Source organism: Zootoca vivipara, chromosome 12, assembly GCF_965207765.1.
Source record: "Zootoca vivipara chromosome 12, rZooViv2.hap1.1, whole genome shotgun sequence".
In the NCBI taxonomy this organism is placed as follows: domain Eukaryota; kingdom Metazoa; phylum Chordata; class Lepidosauria; order Squamata; family Lacertidae; genus Zootoca; species Zootoca vivipara.
Genome location: NC_142595.1, coordinates 29,307,970 through 29,318,913, shown reverse-complemented (window position 1 = coordinate 29,318,913; position 10,944 = coordinate 29,307,970). Strand labels below are relative to the sequence as shown.

General features: G+C 41.3%; 3 protein-coding genes across 3 annotated transcripts; 2 read left to right on the top strand and 1 right to left on the bottom strand.

Moving 5' to 3' along the window:
* Positions 1-565: 565 nt before the first annotated feature.
* On the bottom strand, positions 566-2,484 carry LOC132592917 (olfactory receptor 14I1-like). The gene has a single exon (XM_088656292.1). It carries the CDS (start codon positions 1,929-1,931, stop codon positions 939-941), a length of 993 nt encoding a protein of 330 aa, XP_088512418.1. The 5' UTR covers positions 1,932-2,484; the 3' UTR covers positions 566-938.
* Positions 2,485-4,494: 2,010 nt separating this feature from the next.
* LOC118077886 (olfactory receptor 6X1-like) lies at positions 4,495-7,207 on the top strand. The gene is made up of 2 exons (XM_088656291.1): positions 4,495-4,758; positions 5,414-7,207. Exon 2 carries the CDS (start codon positions 5,492-5,494, stop codon positions 6,491-6,493), a length of 1,002 nt encoding a protein of 333 aa, XP_088512417.1. The 5' UTR covers positions 4,495-4,758; positions 5,414-5,491; the 3' UTR covers positions 6,494-7,207.
* A 2,710-nt stretch (positions 7,208-9,917) lies between these two features.
* On the top strand, positions 9,918-10,910 carry LOC118077883 (olfactory receptor 14I1-like). The gene has a single exon (XM_060281150.2). It carries the CDS (start codon positions 9,918-9,920, stop codon positions 10,908-10,910), a length of 993 nt encoding a protein of 330 aa, XP_060137133.2.
* The last annotated feature ends 34 nt before the right edge of the window (positions 10,911-10,944 follow it).

Below are 10,944 nucleotides of genomic sequence, written 5' to 3'. Positions count from 1 at the left end.
ATACTTTGACTTTCGTTGCTGGACTGGGAAGTGCAACCCATTCATATTTTTAAAGCAAAACTTGCTGTTACTAACCCAACATAGTAATGGTCAATGAATTCAAGTAACAATGACTCTGATGAATGAATCAGAATAGTTATCAAAAATTAGTTGCCAAAGGCTTTTATTTGCACTATAGGGTTTTTTTTAATAAAATAAGAATAATTCTGACTTTCTATGCACAGTCATAACATTCAAGACAACTGAATTTATAGTAAATAATAGTAAATAAAGTTTAAAAAACCTGTACTAGGAAAAAGTCAATAGAAATTGTATCTCTTTATCTCTTTTCAAACACCACACACAGCCTCAGCAGCAATAACCAGGAAAAAACATAAAAAGAGCCCAGAGCATCCCTGTGGTATCCATTTCATATGCATGCTGAAATGGCATTACGGTATCTTAGCCTTACATCTAAAGTCAAGCAGAGATGAAGCCAAAAGAACCTACCAGTAACACCATTATCTAGTCTAGTTTAGTCACCAGTACACAATCATATGTCTGAACACTTTATATATATATATATATATATATAAGTAGCAATGGGACACAGAACAGGGGTAGGTAGGCTTCAAATCAGGGGCGCCAACTTGCCCCCCCCCACATGGAGGGAGCCCGCTCACATGATTCATCACATGATGGTGCTAGGTGGAGGCAGGATGCATGGAGGGTGATCTCTGCCCTTTGTTCATCCCAGCACCCACCTGTCTCCCAGGTGATGGTGGGAGCACACAGAGGGCACCCATGGTGGAGGATGGTCACCCCCTCAATATTGTGGGGCTCAGCCCCCTGCCTACCAATATTGAGGGGGGCAAAGCCCCCTCTGGTCCCTATAGTTGGCGCCCCTGCTTCAAATCATATTGTATATTACGTGCCAGACAAAGACATCCATATCTGACTCAGGGAGTAGACCTTTCTGTTTGCATGTTATCCCACAGACCTACACAGCCACATTTTCTTTTGGTATGCTTTTTCCAGGATCTGCCATAGATTTTCCACAACACTGCTTTGATCTCCTTGTTTCTCATGCTATAAATTATTGGATTCATCAGTGGGGGAAGAACACAGTAAGCCATGGCAACTGAACTGTCCAGACCCGCCAGGGAGTTGGAAGTTGGTTTTAGGTTGGCAAAGATGCCAGTGAAAAGAAATAAGGAGACAACGCTGAGATGCGGAATGCAAGTAGAGAAGGCTTTGTCTCTACTCTGTGCAGAGGGAATTCTGAAGACTGTTTTGAAGATCTCCACATAAGACACAACTATGAAACTGAAGCAGCCGAGTCCTAGACATGCACTGAAGCCCAGAGCCACAGCTTCAATAAGGTACAAGTCAGAACAGGAGAGCTTGAGCAGTTGAGGTATCTCACAGAAGAACTGATTGATGATGTTGGAACAGAAAGGAACAGCAAAGGTGGCTCCAGTGTGTAATGTTGCGTAAAGGAGACCACTGATCCATGTACTAGTCACCATTTGGATGCAGGCTTCCTTATTCACTACTGTCTCGTAATGCAATGGGTCACAAATGGCAACATACCGGTCATATGCCATGACTGTGAGGAGGAAAAAGTCTGATGCCATGAAGAAAAAGAGAAAGAAGACTTGAGCGACGCACTCAGAATAAGATATCAACCTGGTGTTCATGAGACAGTTAGCCATGGCTTTTAGTATTGTGACTGAGATGTACCCAAGGTCCATAACAGACAAATTTGCCAGGAAGAAGTACATGGGATTGTGAAGATGGGGATCTGTGACCACAGCCACAAGGATGAGGATGTTCCCCAGCAATGCTGCCATATAGATCATTAGAAAGATCACAAAATATACAAGCTGTATCTCCCGAATTTCAGAGAAACCCAAGAGGAGGAATTCCGTAATGGTGCTTTCATTGGACATTTTGTCCTTAATACATTTCGCCCTACAAAAAACACAGGCAGCATAACCAAAGTTAGTAAGGCAGAATTCTCTTTTTCTTACTCATATGCCCCCCCTTAAAAAGGCTACTTTTGGTCTGGGGAAAAGAAAATGTCATAATTTTGGCATGGGTAATGCCCCCCCCCATTCCCTATTTCCTTCCCATTAACATTAACTGAATGGATTTAAAGTTTTAAGGGGTGGGGGAGAGAAAAGTTTCATCATCTCTTAACACCAGAGAACAGCATAGAGCTGCCCCTCTCTCCCCATACCAAGCTTATCCAATATGCCCTTCTCTCAAATCATTAGAACTAGAATAGAATTTAAATTCTTTGAATCTCATGGCACATACATAGTGCTCAGTGAAGAGCAGTTTATCATGCTGTGGTAGTATGGATTGGGGGATGGACACATTAGATTAGAAGGTCCTACTTTTTCTTCCCCAGACACAGATAATTGCTATCAATTCTGATCACATATTTGGAGTAGGAGTTTAGGAACTATGTGAATCAAATGGCAACATTCATCCTGTACTAAATTTTCAGTGCCCCACCCCCCCTCTATTTTAATAGAAATGGAAAGAAATGTCAAGAAAAATACATGAACTATTTTGACTGTGAGAGCGAAAGGCACTGATTGGTTAAGTGCAGACAGGAACAAGGAAGGCAAGAATTATGAACTGCTTAATTTTTACCTTTCAGTTGGATGACATGAGGTTGCAACTGAACAGGTTGAGGGAACATTCAGGTTAACCCTAATGAAATGTCACGTGTTCAATTTGCCCTGCTGCAATCCTCAGAAGCTCACTTCTCCCTCAACACAGCCTTTTAATAAATGCATTGCAGTCTAGAGATGACATCATACATTGTATCTGTGGTCCCAAGAGTGCACAAGATATTGGGAAAGAGACTACCAAACTTATTCTCAGTAGAACTGGAGGCTCTTGGGTAGTCTTTAAAGCTCATCAGGAGGGAATACATGAACTATTGTGTGTGTTTCAAAAGGATCAGAAACTTGAAAGTAATAGTTAATGCAGAATCAGGTTGTGAAGTCAGAATTTCAGAAATTAATTCGTCTCATATACTTGGCTATATATTTATTTCTATTAAAACATGTGCATACTGAACAAAATACTAGAACATCACCACCCCCTGCATCAGGATGTCAGCATGCCCTCTCTATATGACCCCAGTTCAACTTCAAGAAAAGGTGTGATGAAACAGCCATATCATAATGGTACAGTGGTACCTCGGGTTAAGAACTTAATTCATTCTGGAAGTCTGTTCTTAAACTGAAACTGTTCTTAACCTGAGGTACCACTTTAGCTAATGGGGCCTTCTGCTGCCGCCGTGGCGCTGGAGCACAATTTCTGTTCTCACCCTGAAGCGTCTGTAACCCAAAGTACTACTGTACGTGACATTCTCTAGTTGTGTGAAAACTTACATATCCCAAATAGTACCAACCAGGCACAGTAGGAAGATATAGTACTTTATATTATAAAATATAGAGCGTGTTGTGGAAGGGCTGGGAAGAAATCCTTTGTGGTTTGGGCTGGGGCCTAGGCCTTGTCAGGAGCTGAGTAATGGGGGGCGTGGTTATTTAGATGGGCTTAATTTGATTGGCAGAAGGGACACTTCTTAAGCTAAGTTTCTTTCGCCTTTGGGCCACTCTTGCCTTGGCGTTTGAATCTCCCTCCCACCCGCTGCTTTTTCTTACAGGTTTTAGCCTGACCTTGCTTTACCTGTCATAGGGTTGCCTGTTGAAGGGGCCCAGTAGGAATTTTGCCATTTGGCTGATTGGCTTTGCCACTTGGTTTTTGCCTACTGCTTAGCAAATCGTCACAACATGTTAGGTTGGTGGTTAAGCTAATCCAATGAAACATGCCATATGACAATAAGCTTGTTCGCACATTACACTGAACCAAGGCACAAGTTGTCTCCCTACAGTGTTTTTTGTAAATATGTATATAGACTCAACACTCATTAAACATTACATGTGAATAATTGTACAGGTGTATAGCTCACCTGTTATATACACAGATTCTAAACTCATTGAATTCAGTGTGTTAATACACCTATTGTAGCAGTGGAAAAATCAGTGAAACAAAATATTTCATTATACATTCTGTATTTTAAATTTCTGCAAATAAGTGCTTTGGAACTGGTTCAGGGATATATTGGTAGGCCTGATATAATTTGTTCCTTGGGGATACATACCTATCCTTTGATGAATAACTTTTTCCACATAACTTGTAGTAAACAACACTGTTCATTTAGTTTCTATCATGAAAAAAGGATAATGGACCATTATTGTTCTAGACTGTTGCCTTCTTCATTCACCTAATATTAACACTGAAACTTTTTAAACAGTATTAAGTGCTCTCTCTCTCTCCCTCTCCCTCTCCCTCCCCCCTCTCTCTCCCTCGCCCTCTCCCTCACTCTCTCTCACCTATATTCAACCAGTTCTCTCTGTGAAGATGGGAAGAATCTAAGACAATGAAAACATGAAAGAAGCTTGAAAAAGCATTAATATGGCCAAAGATGGACCCATTGCTTACTTCTGACAATTTTGAAATATATGTTTGTTTGGGGTTTTATCCCTGCAGCTCACTGAAAGAGGCAAGGCAGAAAAAAAATGTAGCTTGATTAGACTATCCTTGATGAATTACCTTTTATTTTGACAAACAGATCAATGAAAATAAGAAGGGAAAACCGATAATGAAGATTGGGGTTTCATTGGCACCCTATGGGTGCAAGTTACATCTGTAGAGAAAAAGAGATGAAGGCTTATTGCTGAAGACCTGAGAGAGGTGAGAATGGTTCTATTTTCTCTTCTGCTTCTCTTGCCATCACTGCTCATGTGGCATCCACATTTTTCTCTGCTTGCTCATTCTCTTTGTTCTGTCCTAAAATTCATGCCAGCAGTGTCACTCCTGGTAGAAGAAATAAAACGAACGGAGATAACAATATGTATATTTATTTTATTAAAATATTCAAACAGTAAGAGTTTAAAACAGTAGCTGGGACATGTTGGATGAATTAAATAGTAAGACTCAGGTTATCAATGAGTGCTTTTCAGTACCATTGATTTTAAACTGGAACATTTAGGAAATCACTCACATGTCTTGCATTTGAAATGAATGGGTGATAAACATGCTTAACACTCTCTAAAGTGTTTTATTTTATTTATTTATTTATGTTTAAAAATGAAATGTTGGCCTTATTGCACAATTCTCTTGTGGAATTTAATAAAGGGCAAATGTTTTGTATTCATGAAAAATACTGTAGTATTCCAGTCTTGGTTCTTTCAATACTTCCCTCTTCCCTTCTTTCCCTTGGTTTAAGCAAGCATAACTGATGTTTCTCCATGCATGGTCTGACAGGGAATGCCATATGGAATCTTCCATGCTTCTCTAACTTCTCTAACATTTTTCATTCCTGTCTTATCTTATCTAAAAATTTCAGAGTGGAAAAAGAATTTGTCTGCCCAGCTGCTACCCATCTCTCCATTTCTGCAAGTGACTGTTTCAGTAGCACACCACAATGAGGAACCAGACAAGGATTGTAACAGAATTCATTCTCTTAGGTTTCTCTGAGACTAAGGGGGATGAACCAGTGCTCTTCACTTTATTCTTCATCACCTACACTGTTGCTATGGTAGGCAACTTTATCATTATTACCTTGGTGTGCTGTGAAAACAGCCTTCACAGCCCGATGTACATGTTTATTGCCAACTTGTCTATTTTGGAGGCTCTCTACACCACCACAGTTATCCCCAAAATGCTAGTCAACTTCATGAGTCAGAGAAAATCCATCTCCTTCCATAGCTGTATCTTGCAAGCCTACATTTTTTTCTCAGCAGGTTCCAGTGAGTTCTTCCTTTTGGCTGTCATGTCGTTTGACCGCTATCTTGCCATTTGTAACCCACTGAGATATGCAGCCATCATGACCATGCGCCTTTGTCTCCAGCTTATTGCTGCCTCCTGGATGTGGGGCTTCTTTGCAGTCCTACCACCGACAATCCTGGTAGGCCAGCTGCCATTTTGTGGACCCAATGCCATTAAACATTTCTTTTGTGATGTTGACCCCTTACTCAAGCTGGCCTGCTTTGATGTAAGGAAAATTGAAATGATTAATTTTGTAAGTGCAGCCTTGCTCCTTCTGGGTTCATTACTGGTGACAAGTGTGTCTTACATCTTCATCATTGGAACAGTGCTGAGGATCCCTGCAGCCAAAGGACGACAGAAAGCATTCTCTACGTGTGCCTCTCACCTAATTGTGGTGACACTCTACTATGGGAGTTGCATTTTCATGTATGTACAGCCACAAAAAAATCACTCTTTGGACCTGAACAAGGTAGTCAGCATACTGAACACAGTCATAACTCCATTGCTGAACCCTTTCATTTATAGTCTGAGAAACAAGAAAGTCAAGGAGGCCCTGAAACATCTTGCCAGGAGAAAGACTTCCCCTTTAATTAAGCTCAGATTTCTGAATCAGGAAAAGGGGTCTATGCACTGTGTAGTATTGAATAATGGAAGTTGATAAAGGTGGGGAGGTTGATGGGAAGGTGTACACACATCAAGACTGGAACAATGGTTCAGCTGAATATACTAGATGTGAGATCATTTTCCTGGGGAACATGTAATCTTTGTTACTGTTTGAAATCTCTAACACATGTGGCATGGTGGAGCTTCTGGCTTTCAGTGAGGAGATATTCATTTAAAAATTTACTCAGTGATGAATCTCACAGGACAGTCTTTGAACAGCTACTGTCTTACAGCCTCAGCTACCTCAGAGAGTTGGTTTGAAAACAGTAACACTATAATCCACTTTTTTGACTTTTTGAGTTCCTGTGAAAAGGGGCGTATAGCTGTTCTTACTAATTGTGATAATGATGAGGCTGAGAATGATCTGAAAACTCTACTGCGTGAGTCTCAGATGAAGAAAATGAAACCTCAAGATAAAATGTTTTACTTGGTTAATGACAATTATGCAGTTGCATTTCTGAGAGACATCAATTTCAAGATTTAAATTTGTTCGTCAACTATAATTTCCGAACAAACATTTTTAACACACTGTATCCAGCTGTGAATTTCCTGAAGCTATTTGTGATCAACTTTAATTGTTACGTTTGAAAACTTAAGCAACAATTCAGTTTTTGGTGGTTACACAATTCTCTGTTGTAGAGAGATTACCATCAGTAACAAATAAATGGGATACACACACACACAGTGTGTGTGTGCCTGTGTGTCTCTCTCTGTGTGTGTCTGTGTGTAATGCTTCTATTTAGGGTTCCAGCAAGTCATGCCTTTGCCCTGTTCCAGAATATCCATTCCATCCCTTCCAGTGTTCTGGTTTTCCACTCTTCCTCCAACAGTCAGGCAGCATTTGGTATCAATTTCTCTCCCTCCCTGTATCTTTTGCAAAACTCACACTCTCTCACACACACTACAAACCCAAGGATGCAGTTGTGTGATGATGCTGATAGAAATCCCCCCTAATAACTCAGAACAGACACAGTATTTTAGGTTTGGGTTTTTGGCATTATTTTGGCCACAACTTTATTTAAATACATTAAAGTTTGAGTGTTGGCTTAGGCTTTTGATTAACCATTTGTCCTTCTCTAGGAAGGACCATATTCATCTGCCCCGCATGGGACAGGACTCACAGTATCTGTCCCCTTGGGACAGGACTCAAATCATCTGTCCGCTTGGGACAGGACTCAGATCATCTGTCCATTTTGTGACAGGGCTCACAATCTGTCCACTTGGGACAGTACCAGCTCCGACTTCCCCAAGGGTATAGGGAAGTCAAGTAAACACACATGGCGAGAGGAGGTAGCTGTGCCCAAATATTCACCCCTCTCGACCAAGAATGTTCCCCAAGGCTTGTACTCTGTAATTGCCCCCCCCCATCCCCGCCTATGGCGGGGATGCAAGGACTAGAGTGAAAGCCCCAGGATTCCTTTAACAAAATACTTCTATGTGGAGCAACATTAAGAAGGGGGGGAGGCATCTGGATGCCACACCCCTCCTTCAACCAAATTCCATAACCAAAAGCTTAACCACCAACCTAACATGTTGTGACGATTTGCTAAGCAGTAGGCAAAAACCAAGTGGCAAAGCCAATCAGCCAAATGGCAAAATTCCTACTGGGCCCCTTCAACAGGCAACCCTATGACAGGTAAAGCAAGGTCAGGCTAAAACCTGTAAGAAAAAGCGGCGGGTGGGGGTGGGGAGATTCAAACACCAGGGCAAGAGTGGCCCAAAGGCGAAAGAAACTTAGCTTAAGAAGTGTCCCTTCTGCCAATCAAATTAAGCCCATCTAAATAACCATGCCCCCCCCCATTACTCAGCTCCTGACAAGGCCTAGGCCCCAGCCCAAACCACAAAGGATTTCTTCCCAGCCCTTCCACAACACGCTCTATATTTTATAATATAAAGTACTATATCTTCCTACTGTGCCTGGTTGGTACTATTTGGGATATGTAAGTTTTCACACAACTAGAGAATGTCACGTACAGTAGTACTTTGGGTTACAGACGCTTCAGGGTGAGAACAGAAATTGTGCTCCAGCGCCACGGCGGCAGCAGGAGGCCCCATTAGCTAAAGTGGTACCTCAGGTTAAGAACAGTTTCAGTTTAAGAACAGACTTCCAGAATGAATTAAGTTCTTAACCCGAGGTACCACTGTACCATTATGATATGGCTGTTTCATCACACATTTTCTTAAAGTTGAACTGGGGTCATATAGAGAGGGCATGCTGACATCCTGATGCAGGGGGTGGTGATGTTCTAGTATTTTGTGCAGTATGCACATGTTTTAATAGAAATAAATATACAGCCAAGTAAATGAGACGAATTAATTTCTGAAATTTTGACTTCACAACCTGAATCTGCATTAACTATTACTTTCAAGTTTCTGATCCTTTTGAAACACACACAATAGTTCATGTATTCCCTCCTGATGAGCTTTAAAGACTACCCAAGAGCCTCCAGTTCTACTGAGAATAAGTTTGGTAGTCTCTTTCCCAATATCTTGTGCACTCTTGGGACCACAGATACAATGTATGATGTCATCTCTAGACTGCAATGCATTTATTAAAAGGCTGTGTTGAGGGAGAAGTGAGCTTCTGAGGATTGCAGCAGGGCAAATTGATCACGTGACATTTCATTAGGGTTAACCTGAATGTTCCCTCAACCTGTTCAGTACCTATTCCTATATTGCAACCTCATGTCATCCAACTGAAAGGTAAAAATTAAGCAGTTCATAATTCTTGCCTTCCTTGTTCCTGTCTGCACTTAACCAATCAGTGCCTTTCGCTCTCACAGTCAAAATAGTTCATGTATTTTTCTTGACATTTCTTTCCATTTCTATTAAAATAGAGGGGTGGGGGTGGGGCACTGAAAATTTAGTACAGGATGAATGTTACCATTTGATTCACACAGTTCCTAGACTCCTACTCCAAATATGTGATCAGAATTAATAGCAATTATCTGTGTCTGGGGAAGGATAATTAGGACTTTCTCATCTAATGCGTCCATCCCCAATCCATACTACCACAGCATGATAAACTGCTCTTCACTGAGCACTATGTATGTGCCATGAGATTCAAAGAATTTAAATTCTATTCTAGTTCTAATGATTTGAAAGAAGGGCATATTGGATAAGCTTGGTTTTGGGGAGAGAGGGGCAGCTCTATGCTGTTCTCTGGTGTTAAGAGATGATGAAACTTTTCTCTCCCCCACCCCTTAAAACTTTAAATGCATTCAATTAATGTTAATGGGGAGGAAATAGGGAATGTGGGGCATCACCCATGCCAAAATTATGACATTTTCTTTTCCCCAGACCAAAAGTAGCCTTTTTAAGGGGGGGGGGGCATATGAGTAAGAAAATGAGAATTCTGCCTTACTAACTTTGGTTATGCTGCCTGTGTTTTTTGTTGGGCGAAATGTATTAAGGACAAAATGTCCAATGAAAGCATAATTACGGAATTCCTCCTCTTGGGTTTCTCTGAAATTCGGGAGATACAGCTTGTATATTTTGTGATCTTTCTACTGATTTATATGGCAGCATTGCTGGGGAACATCCTCATCCTTGTGGCTGTGGTCACAGATCCCCATCTTCACAATCCCATGTACTTCTTCCTGGCAAATTTGTCTGTTATGGACCTTGGGTACATCTCAGTCACAATACTAAAAGCCATGGCTAACTGTCTCATGAACACCAGGTTGATATCTTATTCTGAGTGCGTCGCTCAAGTCTTCTTTCTCTTTTTCTTCATGGCATCAGACTTTTTCCTCCTCAAAGTCATGGCATATGACCGGTATGTTGCCATTTGTGACCCATTGCATTACGAGACAGTAGTGAATAAGGAAGCCTGCATCCAAATGGTGACTAGTACATGGATCAGTGGTCTCCTTTACGCAACATTACACACTGGAGCCACCTTTGCTGTTCCTTTCTGTTCCAACATCATCAATCAGTTCTTCTGTGAGATACCTCAACTGCTCAAGCTCTCCTGTTCTGACTTGTACCTTATTGAAGCTGTGGCTCTGGGCTTCAGTGCATGTCTAGGACTCGGCTGCTTCAGTTTCATAGTTGTGTCTTATGTGGAGATCTTCAAAACAGTCTTCAGAATTCCCTCTGCACAGAGTAGAGACGAAGCCTTCTCTACTTGCATTCCGCATCTCAGCGTTGTCTCCTTATTTCTTTTCACTGGCATCTTTGCCAACCTAAAACCAACTTCCAACTCCCTGGTGGGTCTGGACAGTTCAGTTGCCATGGCTTACTGTGTTCTTCCCCCACTGATGAATCCAATAATTTATAGCATGAGAAACAAGGAGATCAAAGCAGTGTTGTGGAAAATCTATGGCAGATCCTGGAAAAAGCATACCAAAAGAAAATGTGGCTGTGTAGATCTGTGGGATAACATGCAAACAGAAACCTCTACTCCCTGAGTCAGATATGGATATCTTTGTCTGGCACATAATA